At 37.8% G+C, this 20,338-nt stretch overlaps 1 protein-coding gene across 1 annotated transcript; it reads left to right on the top strand.

Annotated features, from left to right (window-relative positions):
* Positions 1-270: 270 nt before the first annotated feature.
* On the top strand, positions 271-19,462 carry pspc1 (paraspeckle component 1). The gene is made up of 10 exons (XM_086282040.1): positions 271-759; positions 999-1,148; positions 1,247-1,398; positions 2,665-2,760; positions 2,904-3,100; positions 3,438-3,522; positions 3,804-3,909; positions 11,826-11,883; positions 16,283-16,419; positions 16,849-19,462. The coding sequence occupies exons 1-10, from the start codon at positions 379-381 to the stop codon at positions 17,035-17,037; spliced, it is 1,551 nt and encodes a 516-aa protein (XP_086138166.1). The 5' UTR covers positions 271-378; the 3' UTR covers positions 17,038-19,462.
* Positions 19,463-20,338: the final 876 nt, after the last annotated feature.

The raw sequence follows: 20,338 nt of genomic DNA, 5'->3' as shown, positions 1-20,338 counted from the left end.
TTTCGGACGTCATTGGTCACGTGACTCTGTTCAGACGAACCAAGCCTCGCTTCGTAAGTGTGTTGAATGCGCCGGAGCTTCAGCTTCAAACGCGCTGTTACTAGTAACAGGGTCAGTTGCAAAAGTCTCTTCTCACAGTTCTCACTGTTTTCTACAGTAATTGGTAAATACTTCTTTACACTAAAACGAACCATCAAATCTTGTAGTGACTATGGTAACGCTTACCCGATGCGTCTGCCACAAATCTCACGAGAACTGGAAGAAAGTTGCGCACGCAGCCGTCGCCATCTTTAAAATTAGAAGGAGGCGTTTGCAGGCATTGCTGGTGTGCAGCCAGTTAATTAAACTTGGGCAAATTTCTACAAAAGTATTCCAAGCATGGCTAATCGAAATATGCAACAAGTTAACATGCAAAGCAACAATTCTCCTCAACCGGCGAGACGCGGAACCGACTCACCGGCGGCGGAGCAGACATCGGCGAACAAAGACAGCCCGGCCCCGCCGCCGAGGCAGTCCCCCGTTACTGAACAAATGGAAGGAGCTGTGGAAGGAAGCGGCGAAGGCCCGACAGAAATGACCCTAGACATTACTAGTTTCCGAAAGCCCGGTGAAAAGACGTTCACTCAGCGCTCCCGTCTTTTTGTCGGCAGTCTCCCGACGGATATTCCAGAGGAGGAGTTCAAAAACCTGTTTTCTAAATATGGGAACGTCAACGAGGTGTTCATCAACAGAGAGCGGGGCTTCGGCTTCATTCGTTTGGTATGGAAAATAGTTCTACTTGTTGGTTTTAACGTGAAGCCTCAAATATAATAAACACACACACATATAGCAAGCTTTTATGTAGCATTACTAATTAATATATATTGGAAGGTAGCGTCTTATATTTGAGAGTAAATTATTTATTTTTTTGCAATTCTACATCCTATACGTTATGTCAGGCACACTTTAACAATGTTGCGTGAAAGCAATGTTGAGGGAATGCGTCTTTATCCCTTCAGGAAACCCGAACTGTAGCAGAGATCGCTAAAGTCGAGCTGGATGGGACTATTTTGAATAATCGACCAATCAGAGTCCGCTTTGCCACACACGGTTCTGCGCTCACAGTGCGCAATCTGCTGCCTGTGGTGACAAATGAACTGCTGGAACAGGTAGAGTAGACAAGAGAAGAAAACTACTTAGTAAAATCTGCATGTATTGCTACAATGATTTATGCATTTATGGTTACCTAACTTCGCTGTATCCTCAGGCGTTTTCCCAGTTTGGACCAGTGGAACGGGCTATTGCTGTGACAGATGATCGAGGTCGTCCCACTGGGAGAGGCATTGTGGAGTTTGCAAGCAAAGTAGCAGCGCGTAAAGCTCTGGAGCGCTGCACCGAGGGAGCACTGTTGCTGACCACGTAAGGAGCAGAGGGATGAGGCTATTTAATGAGCTGAAAACATTTGAATATGTTCATTCTGGTGTTGAGTTTGTAATTACATTCGGTTCTTTAAAGTAACTTTTTATTTTAAAAATGCAGCAACACCACATTAGGTCCTTGCCATTATAGAAGTGAAAAAGATGGTTTTAGGATTAATTTTGTCACCCTTCATCGGTATCCCCAGTACTTCCTGTGGCGATGTTTCATAGGATTAATACAGTAAGTCTGAGTGTACAGATACATGAGTCTGCACAAATTGGACATGCTTTCAGAACTTATTTCCATAATCACTTTGTCACAAATATGTGAGCAATATAATCAAATCATTCTCCGGTGAGAGTTGTCACACAAATGAAATCCTAACTAAATCTCCTGGGACTTCAGCTGGTGACAGTAGTAGTAGCTTAGCATCACATGAAGCAGTTTTCCTCCTACTGAACATTCTAACAGACCCTACAGCATGGAGGAGATGTCAAGAAGCTGCAGTCCAAGATAATGGAGCTGGAGTCCATCTGGAGAAGCAGCTGAAGGGTACTGAGAAATGCTCGAATAGCAGCATGGACAGTGAGCCAGCAGTTGTGCAAAAAATGCAGGCCAGGAAGGGCTGGGGATAGCTGGTGAGAAGTGACTGAATTTTTAAAATAAGAGGAGATTGTCCAGTGGAAAATTAACTGTCCTCATGGCATTTGGCAAAACAGGTTGCCAAATGCATATATGCGGATCTCCCAAATTTTATTAACCAATAGAATAGAATAGAATAGAATAGAATTCAACTTTATTGTCAATGCACATGCACAGGTACAGGGCAACAAAATGCAGTTTGCATCCATCCAGAAGTGCTTTAGTGATATATATATATTACAATATATATTAGCAATAATATAGATATGTAAGTATATTACAGAAATGGGTCTATTATGGTATGTTACAATGTACACGGTATGAAGTATGTTGTGAATATTCTATAACTATAAGTATGTACAGGCTGTAGTGAGTACAAGCTATGTACAGGCTATGAACAGGATATAAATATGAAATAAAAAAAACTATACAGAAATATGAGATATACAGTTATACAGAAATGTGAACTATGCAAGTTATAAACGGTTGTAGGATTAAAAAATTTTCGTATGTACAGAATGATTATTTACACAGAACTATACAGTAGTTCTGTGTAAATAATCATTCTGTACATACAATAATATCTGCTAATGTTAGAATTAACAGTTTCTTCACTTTTTTCAGAACACCCTGTCCTGCCATTGTGGAACCTGCAGAACACTTTGATGATGAGGATGGTCTTTCTGAAAAACTGCTCCAAAAGACTCCGAAGTACTATAAGTAAGCAATGAGTCATTTTGCAGTCACATCGTAATTCAGTGGATTTGTTTCCTTCCTTTGATACTGTTGTAGACAACTGAAGGTCCGTATCAGAGGAATGCTATAATTCGGATTTATTGACAGTACTTGCATTTTCTCCTCAGGGAACGAGAACAGAAGCCACGTTTTGCTCAGCCCGGGACGTTTGAGTTTGAGTTCTCATCTCGTTGGAAAGCTCTTGATGAGATGGAGAAACAGCAGAGGGACCAGGTGGACAGGAACATTAAAGAGGCTAAAGAGAAACTGGAGGCCGAGCTGGAGTCAGCCAAGCATGAACATCAGCTCATGTTAATGAGACAAGGTGTGATCTGTGACCTTTATTGCTCATTTTTACATATGGAGTTTAATACCAGCCTGCTAATGTGGATAATATCTAGTAATGTTTTGGAGATGCTAATCAGCTTTTCGCATATATTTAGATGGAAGAAAAGTATATGGACCTTTCCGAAATGAACTGGTTAATAATACTGTTAGTGTTTTCTCTGATTTAAAAAATTAAAGAAAGAAAAATTGTTATTTCACAGAACTTGGTGAAAATAAATATCATGCAATATAATGTAGCCTTACAATCAGTTGCCTTTCCAGTGAGTCTCTCATTTCTTGGATGAACTTTTTTACGTTTACTGTCATTGATCTAGACCTAATGAGACGTCAGGAGGAGCTGAGGAGACTTGAGGAGCTTCGCAACCAAGAGCTACAGAGACGAAAGCAGATAGAGATGAGGTGTGCTTCTTTATTTAAGCGGTTAATGTGATTAGTATTTACTGTAAAGGGCCAAATGATATTGTTTTGCTTCTCTCGAGGCACAGATCTGTTAGGTTAAAAGTCGTGGTTCATTTTTACCCCACTTGTCCCATTTATTTTGGTTGTTTACATATTAAAAATAAATGAAAATTACTGGACTAGAATCAATCTGACGATAAGATGCTTTCTTTTAAAGCTCATTGAGGTTTGTGTTAATCGATCTGCAATTGTTCACACATTGTTCACTCTTTGCTTTGTAGGCACGAGGAGGAGAGGAGGAGGAGGGAGGAGGAGCTGATGAGGCACAGAGAGCAGGAGGACCTGAGACGCCAACCAGATGGCTTCAAACCAAACTACATGGAAAACGTGAGTACAGATGGAGCACATACCTGCCTGGTTACTTTCTATACTGATGTGAGGGTACACAGCCACCTAAAATTAATAGCATCTGCCAGTAATGTAACCTAAAGGCTGGTGTTTTTTTAATACTTTCTTACTTAATACTTACATACACAACCTGTATATTTATGCATGTCACATCGCACCATAGATTTTGTTTTGTTTTATAGTTCATTTTCAAAGGTCTAAATGTAGGAATATAAAGAGATTGACTTATTGACTTTGATGAAACTACCTAAGTAGTGTGATACACCCTGTATAGCCATCAATACAGAGCTGTACCTTTACATCTTACTTCATAACCTTCAGTTGTTGGACTTTGTTACTAGTAGTGTGTCTTATCTGTTGCAATCACTTTTATTCCTTTCTTGAGGAAGTAGTTTTAATATGACGATGTATCCTGTACTTCATACATCAGTTCCAAAATAACCCATAATTTTAACACGCTGGGTTGGTTGAAGTTATCATTTTTGGCTTCTAAGAGCAGAAGTAGTGTGAGTATGTCAGACCACATGCACAAATGTTGGGTTTAGTTTGTGCTTCAGGTCGCTATCCTTATAGAAACATCCCCAGAACTGACATTTCTTTTATAGTCAGACTTGTGTAGAAATCTAGTTTGACAGCAAATTTGATTAGTAGGAAAAGTGCTGCATGCTCTTTTGTCAAACTAGTGAAAGAAATATTATTTTTTGGAAACTGCGAGCTTGGCATGTGGCTGTTACCGAAGTGGTTATTTGGAACAAGAAGTTACACCACTTAAAGGTCAGGTATCACAGGCTAGCTTGCTAACTTTAATAAGTGATATTATTAGGAATGATAACTGTTTCCCTTTCTCTGGTCACAGCACTTGGTCATACCAACACTATTGTGTGCATTGTAGATATATAAATAGCATTCAAATTCTTCTATTTGCCAAAACTGTAAGTTGGAATCTTTCGTTCTGTAACTGTAAAATAAGCCAACTTATGCAAAAATAAGCAGAAAACACAAATTTTCTAACAAATGACGACACTGATGAAATTTCATGATTCAAAACATTTCTGTGACTGGAGTTCACTGGTATATTAACTTTGTACCCAGTTTATACGACTAACAAGTTAATACAAATAGCTAACATGTAGCAGCCCTCAGTGATAGTGAGGGAACGTCAAGATTAGCTTCACTTCCCTGACCCGGTGGCTGTGTTTATATTTTATATACAGCCTGTGGTCTTTGCTGAGCAGAACATGTTTTTCCTGTTTGGATTCATTTTGCGTCACTTCAACTGACAAGAATCTGACTCACTATATTTTTTTTTGTAGTTTTTCTACAAGCTTTATTTGACTTCAAGCTAGAGCTGGGCGATATAAGATTTTTTCATATCACGAAATGTTTTTTTCATTTCAGGCAATAACGATATATATCACGATATAAGCCAAATGACTATATTTGTAAGATTTAAATGTGCAGTTGCTCACAAGTAAAATGTGAAATAATCAGCAGCTTGTTTTGATTTAAATATTTATTTCCCATAAGTCAACAGGGTAGATGTACTTAAGGAACATGAGGCTTTTTCAGATAAATAAAGGCAAATATTGCAAACTACACAAAAGGCAGCCGCTAAAGCGTTTAAGTTTCAAAATAGAACAAACGAAACAGACTAAATTGTCAATTCCACTTAGAAACAAAATATTAATTCTAAAAATAAATCTTAGTTTGTTTTACAGAAGAACAGACAAAATTGACTAACTTTTGTCAATATCAAATAAACTGAGAACTAAAAGGAAATTCTCAATCTCTCCTTGTTGTATAGCTGAGCTTTTCAAACACTTTTAACAGTTACTTTAGTCTGACAAAAGCCGAATGACGAATTAGCGCTTCCAGTCAGAGACTGAGGCTACGTCCACACGTACACGGGTATTTTTGAAAACTGAGATTTTCCGTTTTCGTTTTAAAAAATAATCCCGTCCACACATAAAGGCAGAAATGAAGGGAAACGCTGCTATGAACATGCCAAAGCAGCAGGTGGCGCTAGATTCCTAACCGTGCAGAAATGTTGGCCAATTGGAAGTCTAGAAGCCTCAGTGGGAAAAAGTAAACAAAGCTGGGGCATAGAAGCAGATGAGTCGTATGTGTGGACGGACAGTAACTGTGTGTATATGTAAGCATTTAAACACTGCAGAGAGTAGAATTAACAGTAACAGTATTGTAGAAATTCATTTCACCGAAACAATAACGTGGCGCACAGTGTGACGTCAAAAAATGCGCACACCTTTGACGCTGCGTTTTCTCCGTTTTTCTAGTCCACACGTAAATGCAAAAACGGAGTTTTGAAAAATATCCACCCTGGCCGGAGTTTTGAAAAATCTTCGTTTTCAGTGACCAAAAACGCCGTTTACGTGTGGACGAAAGGCGCAAACGGATAGAAAAATCTGCGTTTTCAAAAATACCCGGGTACGTGTGGACGTAGCGCATGCACCAGTTTATTGTATTTCCAGACTTGCTTTCGGCACAATTTACAGTGCACGCTACTCTGTTTTTTGTCAGACTTGAAATAGCCGAAATACCTTCACACTACGGAACTTCTATGGCTCTTCCGTTCGACAATCTCTCCGGCATTGGAACCATCATCTGTTTTCTCTTCGGTCACGCTCGGTTGATTTTTCTAGTCAGCACACTCATTTCCTCCATTACCCGGGCGGTACGGTGGCTGGCTGCTTCCCAAACAAATACACATGTGCGGCTTGGCACTTGTGCTGTACGTAACAAGTCACGTGACGTGACGCTGCGGCTGTGATTGGTTCGGCTCTGCGCTACTTAATTTGGATTGGCTGTTCTTTTTTTCTTTTCTTTTTTTTAAGAGGACAAGAGCGGCGAGGTCTATCGCAATAGTTTAATTTTTCTATCGAGAAAAAGTTATATCGCGATACATATCGTTATCGTTCTATCGCCCAGCTCTACTTCAAGCTTTATTTGACTTCATCTCCTGTTTATGAAAGCTTGTAATGCTTTATTAGTTGCAGTCAGAGCCATTGAATACTCAGAGTTGTCAGTGGGGGTTCAAAATGCATGATTATTGTGATTGATGTAGAATTCACATAGTTCCTGAAATGCTTATTAGGCATTTCAACGATGTAAATATGTATAGAGAAAACTGTTTGTTCGTAGTTAGTACTCAATAAATGGTGACCTACAATCTTTTTTTTAATACCATATTAATGTATATGTAGTTTATGTATATTTATTCCTAAGTTAAATAATAAAGGATTTACAGTAAGCCTTATTTGTTGTCGTAACATAGTCAGTGATACATGTTCAGCATGTTGGTGTTAATTTGTTTCTTTCTTTCTTTTTTTCTTTTTCCTCATAAAGCAAAAATTAATTGGCTGTGCCACATTTATGTGTCTGCTAACAGTATGGAATAACATAGCCTAATCTGTCCAATGCATCATTAAATCTCTAATCACACATTACGCTGTAAACCACCAGCATGGTTTAAGAAACTGGGTTTAGATGTGTTGTTATTTAAACGTGTTATCTTTAACAAACACATCCCAAATGTATATGCAGCTATAACTGCTCCACTATTGTGAGGATTGTTAATCGACTCTTGGCGTTTTTTGATTGTTCTTATTTAGTTATTTATTTAAATAAATAAAATTGTAATGAAGGAAGAAAATATGACTGCAAGACTGGTCGTAGTTAGGACCCTCATAGAAACTACATCCGTCTCAGACTTTGTGTAGTTCAGATTTTGAGCTCAGAAGATCATGACAATGTTTTCAAAACTTTAAGCTGATTTATTTTTATCTTTTAAAAGGGGTCTATTTAATTTTTTATTTTCTTAAAGAACTACAAAAAGCTTTTATACAAAATAAAAATTAAGTATTAGCAGTATTTTTGCAGAAGTGTTGTTTTAGGTAATTAAGCTATTAATGTCTTAGTGCTCAACAGTCTTATGTGGCAATCCACCTTTTTGTAAGGATGTGCCTTAGTTTCGTTTCAGTTAGCAGGATGCACATGCACTAAACAAAATCTGAAGTCAAATAGTGTAGCTCTGTTGCACTGCCAGTTTCTAAATTAAGTTCTCATGATCTCAATACAGGTTGTGTGAATAGAGTTTTTGCTACATAGACATTTTTGCTACGATTTAAAAAGAAAATATTAGTTATGTAATAAAACATGTGACATCCACCCCAACCTGTTCTATCTTATTAAAGTGTAACATGTAGGGCTTAACTTTGAAAATATCTTTACAGAGTCTATAAATATCTCGTTTTTAAACATGCTGAGGGCTCTGTATATGATCAGCTGGTAAAAAGCAACATTTAGTGTTAACAGCAGTGACTATTTGTAATGATCTGACTATGCTGTCATGTAGGTGTGTAGCTGTTCGTATGATACTGCATTTTATTGATTTCTGTTATAACTTTTCTCTTCGTGTCCTTTGCTGTGTTTAAAGGTCCTGTTGGCGTCTCTTTACTTTCACATAGCAAATGGATGCTGAACAAATGTACTTAGACCTACCAATGTCTGCCATCTGTCTCTTATGACTTTTAGTCAGAGTAGTAATCAAAAAATACAGTACAAAAAATGGAAGTGTCAATGAACATGAATATTTTTGTAGTAGAATACCTGAGAAAGAGCAATTAGAAACCACTTTGTATTAACCAGACAACTAAGAGGGTTTCATGTTTTGTTTGTCAGGACATTTGCCACTTAATGTGGATATAGTATATATCCACATAATAGTAATATCTTGCAATGATGAGTAAAATATTTTTTTAAACTTGCTCATGTCCTTGTAATTTGTAGTACTTAGGTGTAGGTTGTAGTACAATGTTGTAGGTTTTATTGTCTCCCAAGAATCTAAATCTTGCATTTGTTGCTCTCTAGAGTTTAAAGTAGCAGTAAAATAATCACTGTTTGATAGATACTTTAGTGCAATTTTAGTCAGTTTTCTAGTGTCAGTCAGTTTTTCATAGTGACCATTTAAAAGGTAAGTACAGTAAATGGTACAGAAGTTTAGAATCACAGTATTTCCAGCAGAGCTGGGCGATAAAACGATAACGATATGTATCGCGATATAACTTTTTCTCGATAGAAAAATTAAACTATCGCGATAGACCTCGCCGCTCTTGTCCTCTTAAAAAAAAAAAAAAAAAAAAAAAAAAAAGAACAGCCAATCCAAATTAAGTAGCGCAGAGCCGAACCAATCACAGCCGCAGCGTCACGTCACGTGACTTGTTACGTACAGCACAAGTGCCAAGCCGCACATGTGTATTTGTTTGGGAAGCAGCCAGCCACCGTACTGCCCGGGTAATGGAGGAAATGAGTGTGCCGACTAGAAAAATCAACCGAGCGTGACCGAAGAGAAAACAGATGATGGTTCCAATGTCGGAGAGATTGTCGAACGGAAGAGCCATAGAAGTTCCGTAGTGTGAAGGTATTTCGGCTATTTCAAGTCTGACAAAAAACAGAGTAGTGTGCACTGTAAATTGTGCCGAAAGCAAGTCTGGAAATACAATAAACTGGTGCATGCGCTACGTCCACACGTACCCGGGTATTTTTGAAAACGCAGATTTTTCTATGCGTTTGCACCTTTCGTCCACACGTAAACGGCGTTTTTGGTCACTGAAAACGAAGATTTTTAAAAACTCCGTTTTTGCATTTACGTGTGGACTAGAAAAACGGAGAAAACGCAGCGTCAAAGGTGTGCGCATTTTTTGACGTCACACTGTGCGCCACGTTATTGTTTCGGGGAAATGAATTTCTACAATACTGTTACTGTTAATTCTACTCTCTGCAGTGTTTAAATGCTTACATATACACACAGTTACTGTCCCGCCACACATACGACTCATCTGCTTCTATGCCCCAGCTTTGTTTACTTTTTCCCACCGAGGCTTCTAGACTTCTGATTGGCCAACATTTCTGCACGGTTAGGAATCTAGCGCCACCTGCTGCTTTGGCATGTTCATAGCAGCGTTTTCCTTCATTTCTGCCTTTATGTGTGGACGGGATTATCTTTTAAAATGAAAACGGAAAATCTCAGTTTTCAAAAATACCCGTGTACGTGTGGACGTAGCCTCAGTCTCTGACTGGAAGCGCTAATTCGGCTTTTGTCAGACTAAAGTAACTGTTAAAACTGTTTGAAAAGCTCAGCTATACAACAAGGAGAGATTGAGAATTTCCTTTTAGTTCTCAGTTTATTTGATATTGACAAAAGTCAGTCAGTTTTGTCTGTTCTTCTGTAAAACAAACTAAGATTTATTTTTAGAATTAATATTTTGTTTCTAAGTGGAATTGACAATTTAGTCTGTTTCGTTTGTTCTATTTTGAAACTTAAACGCTTTAGCGGCTGCCTTTTGTGTAGTTTGCAATATTTGCCTTTATTTATCTGAAAAAGTCTCATGTTCCTTAAGTACATCTACCCTGTTGAACTTATTATGGGAAATAAATATTTAAATAAAAACAAGCCGCTGATTATTTCACATTTTACTTGTGAGCAACGGCACATTTAAATCTTACAAATATAGTTATTTGGCTTATATCGTGATAGATATCGTTATCGCCTGAAATGAAAAAAACATTTCGTGATATGAAAAAATCTTATATCGCCCAGCTCTAATTTCCAGTAACTTGTTTCCTCTCCCACCTTCTCCAATGATATCTTTGATGTAGGCCACATTCATGATTGTTGTTGAACTGTATTATGAAAGTCTGTTGTATAGATTGTGATTTAATTGTGGAAATGTGCATATCGACCTACTCATACAAGTTTTACTTTATATTAAAATAGAACATTATTTTTTTTTTATGTTTTCTCATACTAGATTTGGTCTGTTTTGAATCTTAATTACTTTTTGTGTCTGCAGGATTATGTGTGTGTGTGTGTGTGTGTGTGTGTGTGTAAATGAAATGTCTTAGTAGGGGTGGTGTGTGTGTGTGTGTGTGTGTGTAAATGAAATGTCTTAGTAGGGGTGTTGTGTGTGTGTGTGTGTGTGTGTGTGTGTGTGTGTGTGTGTAAATGAAATGTCTTAGTAGGGGTGTTGTGTGCGTGTGGAAAAGCGAGCGTGACCATGGGGTCGGACACACCAAAATGACCTTTTAAGCGGGTATCACCAAATCCTCGCCTGTCTGCTACCATTAATGTACATGTACATAGATTTTTGACTTTGGGTAAATATGGTGACTGTGTGCGTTTTGTGCTTAGCTTCCAATGCAAACCAAAAATTACAACACTAGTTGTTATATGATATGTTTATGTAAAAAAACAAAACAAAAAAAAAACAAGGAAAGAACTTCAGAACAACATTTTTGGATTTACAAAAATTACAAACCAGTTATATTGTATTTATATATAATATTTTTAATTATTTAAAGGAGAAATGCACTTGTACATGCTGTACTCAGATATGTCCAAGTGCTTTCATTTTTATACTGACGCGGGTCTGTATTGCAAAAACTGTTGTTATTGGTCGAGAGAGAGGCAAAATGGACTCTATTTACTTTGTTCTCCATCCTTGACATTCTGTAACTTGATAAATTACTACAAATGAAGGCTCCCTTCATTTGTAGTCACCATGCCGTCCTTGGATTCACATATGAAGAACGTGCTTTATGAAATTTGCCAACTTGGTGTGTCAGATATTAACAGTTTTATTTGATACATATTTTTACAAAAGTAATTTGTCCTTGTTTGAATAGAGTCAAAGAAGCACTAAAGCTAACACTAAATTCTAGCTTTACTACAACTGCTATTCATCCAAGTGTGAGATTGCTTGTCTGCCATTGTGTGGAAATGTAATGATTTGTGAGTGTGAGTGTTCTGCAGTTGGCTCTCCGCTGAGCGTTTGTATTTTAGCAGTGTTATTCTGAAGGCTTCTCTTCACTTCTTCCAGAGAGAACAGGAAATGAGAGTGGGTGAGCTGGGCCCTCGTGGAGCCATTAATATGGGAGGTATGGGCATCATTGTGTAAGGACTGGTTAATACAAAAACCAGATCAAGTGATTTGTTTTCATGTTTCAGGTTTATTCTTCTTGCATTCCTAGTGGCTTATTTCCAACACTGCAATTAACATATATTGGAGTGTTTTTAATGCTTTTTCAGTTGGAAATGGAGTCAGTTGGGATGCAGTACACAGCAGTAAAAATAAACTATGTTCCTCACAATAACATGGACTTGATACTAACAAGAATTTACAGTGTGCTGAATGGGTACTGTCTCTTAGGGTGGTGGGGTTGATAGTTTGAGAACTACTGGGTCTCTGAGCCTTCATCCTCAGCTCTGTGTGGGTCTGACATAATAGATAATAAATGTTAAAAACATATTCATTTATGTGATATTTTAAGTTGTACAAGTCTTGGCCTTTAGCCTTGCAGTACATGCAGACTTAATTCTTTTTCTTTCATGTTGGGAATACAAATCATGTCTTCAACAATTTGTGATCTTCTGAGTGCAGGATGAGGGGCTGGGGACTGTGGATTCTCATTATATAGACTCGACACATTAATCTTAATGTTAGCTGTTTAGCATAAAGACTATAACCTAGGATTGCACATCACCTTATAAACCATTCTGCAGTAACTCATTTAAATGTCTCATAGCAACTCAATAACTCATAGCAAAATGTCTAGCTAACTTCATTTAAAGAGAGTACTGTATCTGGTTCGTAATGTGTGCTTTTCAGTGTAACTATCTACAGTGCTTTAAAAAAATGATTTGCAGGTGTCATACATTTGACATGATTTTTTTTTCTCTATTATTTTTAAAAAGTCAAAGTATTCCTCAGTTTTTTTTAAAGAAGCTTAATATTACAAAGCTTTTGGTACACTGTAGATTTAGGGCAAGCGTCTGGTGGTACTTTAACCCTGCCAATATAGAAGCATCTGAATACATGAATAATTCTGCAATCTGTGAACAGACTATAATGGAGCTTAACAGAAGCTTAATGGAGCTTGCAATTTTTCTGCAAAAATAAAAGCCATTTTGTCTGTGCTTGCTCCATAACGGCCTTCTTTAGTGCCTCGAAAAAGCAAGAGTAATTAGTGTTGTAATGTATTAGATAAAACGGGCGACCCAAGCAGGGGCTTCAGTTTATAGTTGGCCTTGTATTGGGTAATGTTGGTGAGTGATTTCTGTTACAGGATGAATTTCACTTCTGGAGCTCATCAGCTGCTAAATTCATGTTCTTTGTAAAAGTAATGTCAGGTCATCAGGCATTGTTGGCACCATCAAATTCATGTAGTTTAGCTAAGTTATAGCACCATCAATTCTTGCTAACGTTATTGCTGTGTGAGTGGAAATGCTAGTTGAGTAGCTTTACAAATTACTTTATCAGCTAATGTGATCCATGATATTAACTTTAATAATAAACAGTATTGATTTTAATTAACAATCAATTATGTAACTGTACATAGCAATGGTTAATATATATTTTTTACTTTAATAACTAAAAATTTTCCAAGACACAAGTGACGATTCGTTAGCTAGCTAGTTGTAACTTGCCTGCCCTACCTTAATCTGTCTTTGGTAACTTTGTGGATTGCTGTAAGAGATCCATGACATCCAGTGCAGTGTTATAATGTATGACTAGGGATGGGTATCGTTTAGGTTTTATCCGATACCGGTGCCAAACTGGTACTTTTGAAACGGTGCCGGTGCTCAAACGGTGCTCAAACCGGTGCTTAAAGAATGGAGAACACAAAATTGGTCCAAAAACCTCTCATGTTCAGCTGGTTTTTTGTAAAAAGATAACAATGTTAGCCTTTTCTGCAGCTATGGGGCATATATGGTATCACTCTTGGCTGGAAGCTTAAACAATGGAAAAAAACACAAACTTTATCCAAAAACCTCTCATGTTTAACTGTTTTCCACTTTTTCTTTGGTCATTTTAGCCTTTTTGGCCAGGGTGAAGGGAGTATCTGCCATCAAACAAGAAGACAGCCGCATGTAGCTATGATGATGTTTGCTAGTTCACCTTACATGCATTAATGTAATAATGTTAGCCTACTCAACGTAAATTACACACGAACAACATTAAGCTACTCACGCAGAGAAGAACGGCTGCTGCTGCATCATCATCCTCATCATTTCTGCTACACTGACAGGGCTAGGGGCCAGGACTCTCCTCTTCGTGTTTTTGGGGGATGTTGCATAACAGGCAACCCACCCGCAGTAGATGCGCTCGGTGTGAGGTCTCGCAGCAAGCTATCAAATACGGCGCATTTCTGGGCTTTTAAAAAGAAACGCTATGCGTCGCCAGGTGTTTAATCGGATTCTTGGTGTTACCTCCTTTGACAGTATCACAGTATCAGCTTAAAGCACTTGTTGCAGGCTGCTGAGTTTGCATATTTTGCTGTGAAGTACAGCCAGGCTTTTGACCGCTTCGCCTTGGGCATTTTTAATCTGTAGCTCTGCTCTAAAAAAACATACGTACCTGGACCCGCCTACTATCCTCGGAAACGTAAAATGATTGGCTAGAAGTGTATCACAGCTCAGGGAAAAAAAGCACCGAAATGTGCGCTGCTTTTCGGTCTGGTTACTACCGTTTATGTCAGAACCGGTGCCATCATGGCACCGGACACCGGTACCCATCCCTAGATGTATGACAGTCTTTTATGTTCCATCAAGGTTTAGCTAATGCTAAAACAGTGTGCAAGCTGTCACAGAAAACATTTTAATGCAACAAGATGGAAAAATTGGGGAACTGTTAAGGTAGATGTGTAGCATCTCCAAAATCTCACAATTAAAGTTACTACTATGTAAGTAAGAGGAAATTGAATAGTATCCTTAATCGTGTTTTCATTAGTGTAGAAACCCATGTAATTTCGTATATTTTTGTTAGCTTAGAAGAAACGCTTCTTTTGTACATGGAAACAACAGATCCACTTTCACTAGGCCTGTCATAGTGTCATTTTTCTGCAGTGTCCAATAATACCCAAACACTGAGCTCTATGTTTCTAATATATATGTACAGAGTGAAGTACAAATACTGTAGTTGGTTCCAGTCTGCTACCTGATCTCTACCAAGTCCTGCACACTGCTTCTTTAACACATGTCATTTGTTTTAATATATAAATGGTGTTAGATACACTTTGAACAACTTTCTTTAATTTGTTTTCTTTGATATCACTTTCGCCTGTCCCAGTGACAACTCCATAAAGTTCTTTTCTGAGTATGCTACTTTAACCAGTAAATGAAATAATATATGAATACACTGAATGTATGGCATTGTTTGTAAATAAGAGTCTGGCAGAATTATGATGTTGCTCTGAAACTATTGATGGGGGATATGTAGATGTTTGTGTTAGTTAAACTGCCTTCGCTGATCTAGTCATGTTGATTATACCTGAATGCAAAGTAAAATATGTAGTATGCGTTTTATTTGTTTATTTATTTGTATTCTGATAATAGTCAGTTTTCAAATGGTGATTAATCCTCATTCAAAATGCTTGAAAACTTGTGTACAATGCTCTTTCTATCTCCTATAATTTAGAAGTATGATTGATTTTCTTAAAGAATGATTTTCTTTATTTTTTGCTCACATCTTTTATCATGTAAAAGAAATATTGGCCTAATTCAGTAAATAGGATTATGTTGATCATTGATTCTGAATTGAGAGTAATTTTCAAGTCAAGTTGATTATTAGCTCCAGAAATGTACAGTCTTTTGAGGTGGGGGTTAAATAATGAATCACATGTTTGTAGAAGTCTTTTTTTTTGGGGGGGGGGGTAGTTGACTATTACTATCTAGCTTCTCCAGCTCTGTATTTATTGTGATTATGGTGATGTGCAATCCAAGGGTTATTAGAAATCTATGGACTTTAGGAGTTGGTGTTATTTTTATTTATTTATTTTCTGTCTTTTACTTACCATGAGGCAGCCTTTATAATTCTGTCGGAACATAGTCCTTGTTCACTATTTTAACTTAACGTTGGTTTTTGGTTGTAAAATATATTTATTTATTTTATCTCAAGTATTATGGTCTTGTCGGTCATTTAGTTGGTTCATTGTTGAATTGCCATGAAATTCTGCAAAAACATTTGGGTGATGTATCCTCATTATTCTGGTGACTTTGGCTTTATCTTGTTTATGTCACTCTGAGGTTGACATCCTGGTTTTAACTGTGATGCTGATGAAGATTTGGATGGATTCCTATGAAATTTCTCAAAATAGTAATTCCCTTTTTGTTGCTCGAGTACATCTCGTAGACTCCAGGATCTTTTACCTTTTGACCAAAAACCAATGTTAACTTTTAAAATATTAACAATAGCTCTGTCTTTAAGCTACCGTTGATTTACATTAATTACACTAAACTACCAAAAGACCAACCAATGCTCCGTTGTTTTGCGTGTAGATGGCTATAACCAGGCCTCTGCGGGGCCCAGTGGTAACCAAGGTCAAATGATGGGCATGAGTGGAAGGGGAGGACCCACTGGCCCAGAGGGAACAGCAAAAATGGGGACACCATTGATGTCAGAGAATGGAGCCATGGTAATGTATATAGAGAAATAAAGAAATGTTTTTCCAGAAGAAAAGTTTCATTTGGCTTCCAAGAAATTTCTAAAAATGATTTTAAAAAGTAATTGAACATCAGCCAAGCCTTAAAAACATTATACTGGGAAAAATTAAGATTTTACGAGCTTTGTTAAAACTGGAAACCTAACTAACAGTTTCATTCCTCTCTCTCCCTTTGTCTACGTGGTTTATTTCTCTCCCGTTTACTGTTGGATGATGACACTTGGATCAAACTAAACACTGACTGAACCCATTCTTGAAAATCCTGCTCCTTGCATCATTGCTCTTCTGGCCTCTGTTCATGTCTTTGTGGGGGGAAAATTCTCTCATACTTGCAACACAACTTTTATATCAATCCTTCAATGTTCCCACCATTTCTACAACACCAACGTCATGATAACACAGCGAAATGATAGATACCCACAAGGCGGACCCATGGTGGGGCGACCCGATGCTGGCTCTCCAAAGCAGCAGCAGCAGCCGCAGCAGCCAGCACCACTGGGCCCCCAGGCTGGACCAGCTCCAGGATTTGGGAGGGGCAGTCCTGTGGGGGGAGTCTTTGATGGACCAAATAACAAGCGTCGTAGATACTAACCTCTCTTGGTATTCATGGATCTGTGTTAATGAGCCCTAATTATTGTTTTTACAGTTTACAAGCCCGCTACCTTTCCTGGGCATTTATTTTGTAATTGATAAAATTACAGAACATGCTTTTTATTTAAACTTGTCCTCAGTGTTTACTTTTTTGTAGAATATGATTCTTCCCTCTGTGGTCCGAATGAAGCGGGGGGTTTTCATTGTGGATCCATAGTTCCATAGCATTTTAAGGGATGCTTTTAAGGGTAGGCAGGTTTGCAGTCGTAATGACTTCTATTGTGTGAGATAAACTTTTAAGTTGGTTTAAGGGAATTTTAAAATAAGGTTACAAAAACACAAAGTCAAAGTTCTCAAAAAAATAGTGGTGTTATTCCTGCAATTTGACAGTCAGTACCAACAAATGTTACATCTCCAAAAAGTTGATTCTGTTCATCTGGACGTAGCGTTTCGTGGGAGAAACACTACGAGAAACAGCACATCTGCATCCACTGAAGGAACAGTGGTCTGTTCCTGACCTCCCAACCCATTGTTCCTTCAGTGGGCTGGTTTCAGTCATTATGCAGATGTACTGTTTATAAGATTGGGGAAACCTGCAGTCAGCTGAGACTGAGTCACTTGGATGAGTGATGAAACGTTTCTCCCACAAAACGCTACGTCCAGATAAACAGAATCAACGTTTTGGAGATTTACTTCCCTGGATGATTGAGAATGCATCAAGACGTTTTAAAACAAATGTTACAGTTTTAAATAACAAATATTAAGTGAACACAAGAATGTATGATAACATGTTGCCGTCCTCAGTGTGTGCTGACCTGTATGCAGGCACAATGAGTAAACGATGATAACTATGGGTAGGAACTGTACAGTATGTACTATAGTATGCTATGGTGATGTTTCACCTACAAAAACAGTTGAATGATGCAGTGATTCAGCAGTGATTATTATTTTTGGTTTGTTTTTATTCATTACAAGACAGTTATGATGCATCACATTTCTGTTTCTTCACTACACATTTACCTTACAGCACCAAATCAAGACATTGGTATGGGAAGCGATATATTATTATATTGATATATTGTTGGGTCCCCCACCGCACCCTTCCAGTTATGTCAGACACCCGGTAAAAATGTTTGTCTCGAGATGTTAGGAACTGCTTTCAGCTCCTGTTACGTGTTCTGCTATGTTCATTGTAACAAGCTGACGAGCTTTACCAGCATGGGATTTTGAATATCTCTCCAAGACTGGGTTATCAAGATTAACAAGTGGTAACCTTTTGAAATATTTATAATTTGGCATAGCAAACTGAAACTTAGACTTGTTACTTTAGATTTGAGTCAAATATTGAAGTACAGTATTTAGACAAAAGTACTGGGTAGATTACATCTACAGGAGCTGCTCAGCCATGGGACTACATGCCATGAAACTCCTGGCTTACAGTTTTTGTGCTGATGTTAATGGTAGAGGAGGTCTGGAACTTGGTTGTCAGCAAATATTCCACACTTTGTATCCATGCAGCCAGTGACCCCGCTCCAAAAAGAAACTGTTGCTAAGTTGCAGTTTTTGCTAAATCAGTGGTCCCCAAACCCCGGGCCACAGACCGGGTGTGAAATTTATGGTCTTCAGGGTTTTTATTGGTTTTTAGTGCTATTTTCTTTTTTATCGTTAACTCTGTTTCCCTGGATCTTTTCCCGTGTGTTATGAACAAATCTTTTTTTGGTACCGGTACTGGTTTTATTTTGTTGTATTTTTCCATGACACCTTAAAGGCCGGTCCGTGAAAATATTGTCGGACATAAACCGGTCCGTGGCCCAATAAAGGTTGGGGACCTGCTAAACGCTTCCTCTTTGCAATAATACCACGTATCATTGTGGTGATATATCAGAGGCAAGATCTTTCACAGGCTGCCTTGTTGCCAGCGTTTAACCCTGTACTTCTGTCCATGCAGTGTATCTCCATGTGACTGTCGGTTGTACTTGCTTTTTCTGACATTTTCCAACCTACAAACCATTAAAGAACACGTGCTAGCATGTTCTCTGAATTTTCACATTGACCTATAGTCAGTATTGGTTTTTGTGGCTACCTGTCAGTGCTATAATGATAAATATCCAGCAAAGGTAAATTGCTAGGAAGGTAAATTTTTATGTCCTTATAATACTTTTTTTTTCCTTTGTGTTTTGATCGTGGTGTTTCCTTTGTACATTCTTACAATTTTTGAGGAGCTGTTCAGACTAATGGAGAGTGAATGTTTCAGCAGCTTAAATCATCCTGTATTTGATGGTGAAGAGAAATAAAACATTTGTAGGAACTTGTTTCCTTTTAATCAAAAAGTTTCTTTTTTTTAAGCACTCCTTTCACTTACTGTGTAGTTAAGACTCTATCATGAGTAATGTGTACTGCTTTTAATAAAATTACAGTGGATCTACTTATCCATGAGCACAAATTATGTTGAACAGTGCTGTTGCTTCTTTTCCAGATAGTTTTTGCATAGTGAAGGTCATCTTCCTGTTGAAGGGAAGTGTGCCTCATCAAGCAGTATCCACACGGTGTGGCAATAAAACACCCAAATCTCTCTTTCCATTAGCAGAGCCCCCTCCAAACCTCTTCCACTATACCTGAAAGGGTGTCAAGCCTCTTGTCCAGCATCTTTTTGTTTCGTCATTAATTGTCATCCAATTCCCCCCCCCCCCCCCCCCCCCGTTTTTGCCCAGTGTCTTTGTTTCTTTACTTTTCTTGTTCTTTTAACATTTTGGCTCAGAAGTTGTTGTTTTTTTTTTCTTTCCAATATATGTTACCACCCATCATTGTGGAGTTGCCTGTTCACTCTTTATTTCAAAAGTATTGTATTGTGGGAACCGTTTAATGAAGCCACCACTTGTTAAGTGCAGATCGAGCTATAGACTTCAATTCATCCTGCTGTGTCTTTGTATTCTTGTAAAGCCCAATTTAATGCAGGTCAAGTTTATAATGCAGCACTTTGCTCTATAAATACAATAGTGAAAAAATGATTTTTCTAAAGTAAAGTGTGTACTGGCTCCAATATCGGTTTCCTCATAATGCTAATTTGGCAGTATATCATTTGCAGTCATTTCCTTTATAACAGCTTTTTTTTTTTATTTTTTATTTTTTATTTTTTTATGTTTTTAATTTGTTTCAAGTTCCAAAATGATCTCAGCTCCATCAACATTGTTTGAAATACACAAAGAAGCAGAAGAGAGCGTAGTAACGCTCTGCTATTTAGCTGACTGCAGTTCATTTTCACTTGGACAAAAAAAAAAAGAGAGAGAGATTCAGGAATCTG

This window comes from Aulonocara sp. 'chitande type north' Nkhata Bay, linkage group LG23 (genome assembly GCF_057382095.1).
Source record: "Aulonocara sp. 'chitande type north' Nkhata Bay isolate Kocher_YH1m ecotype deep benthic linkage group LG23, A_spYH_male_GT1.1, whole genome shotgun sequence".
In the NCBI taxonomy this organism is placed as follows: Eukaryota; Metazoa; Chordata; class Actinopteri; order Cichliformes; family Cichlidae; genus Aulonocara; species Aulonocara sp. 'chitande type north' Nkhata Bay.
Note: the sequence above shows the minus strand (reverse complement) of the source record. Positions and strands in the feature narration are given on the sequence as shown.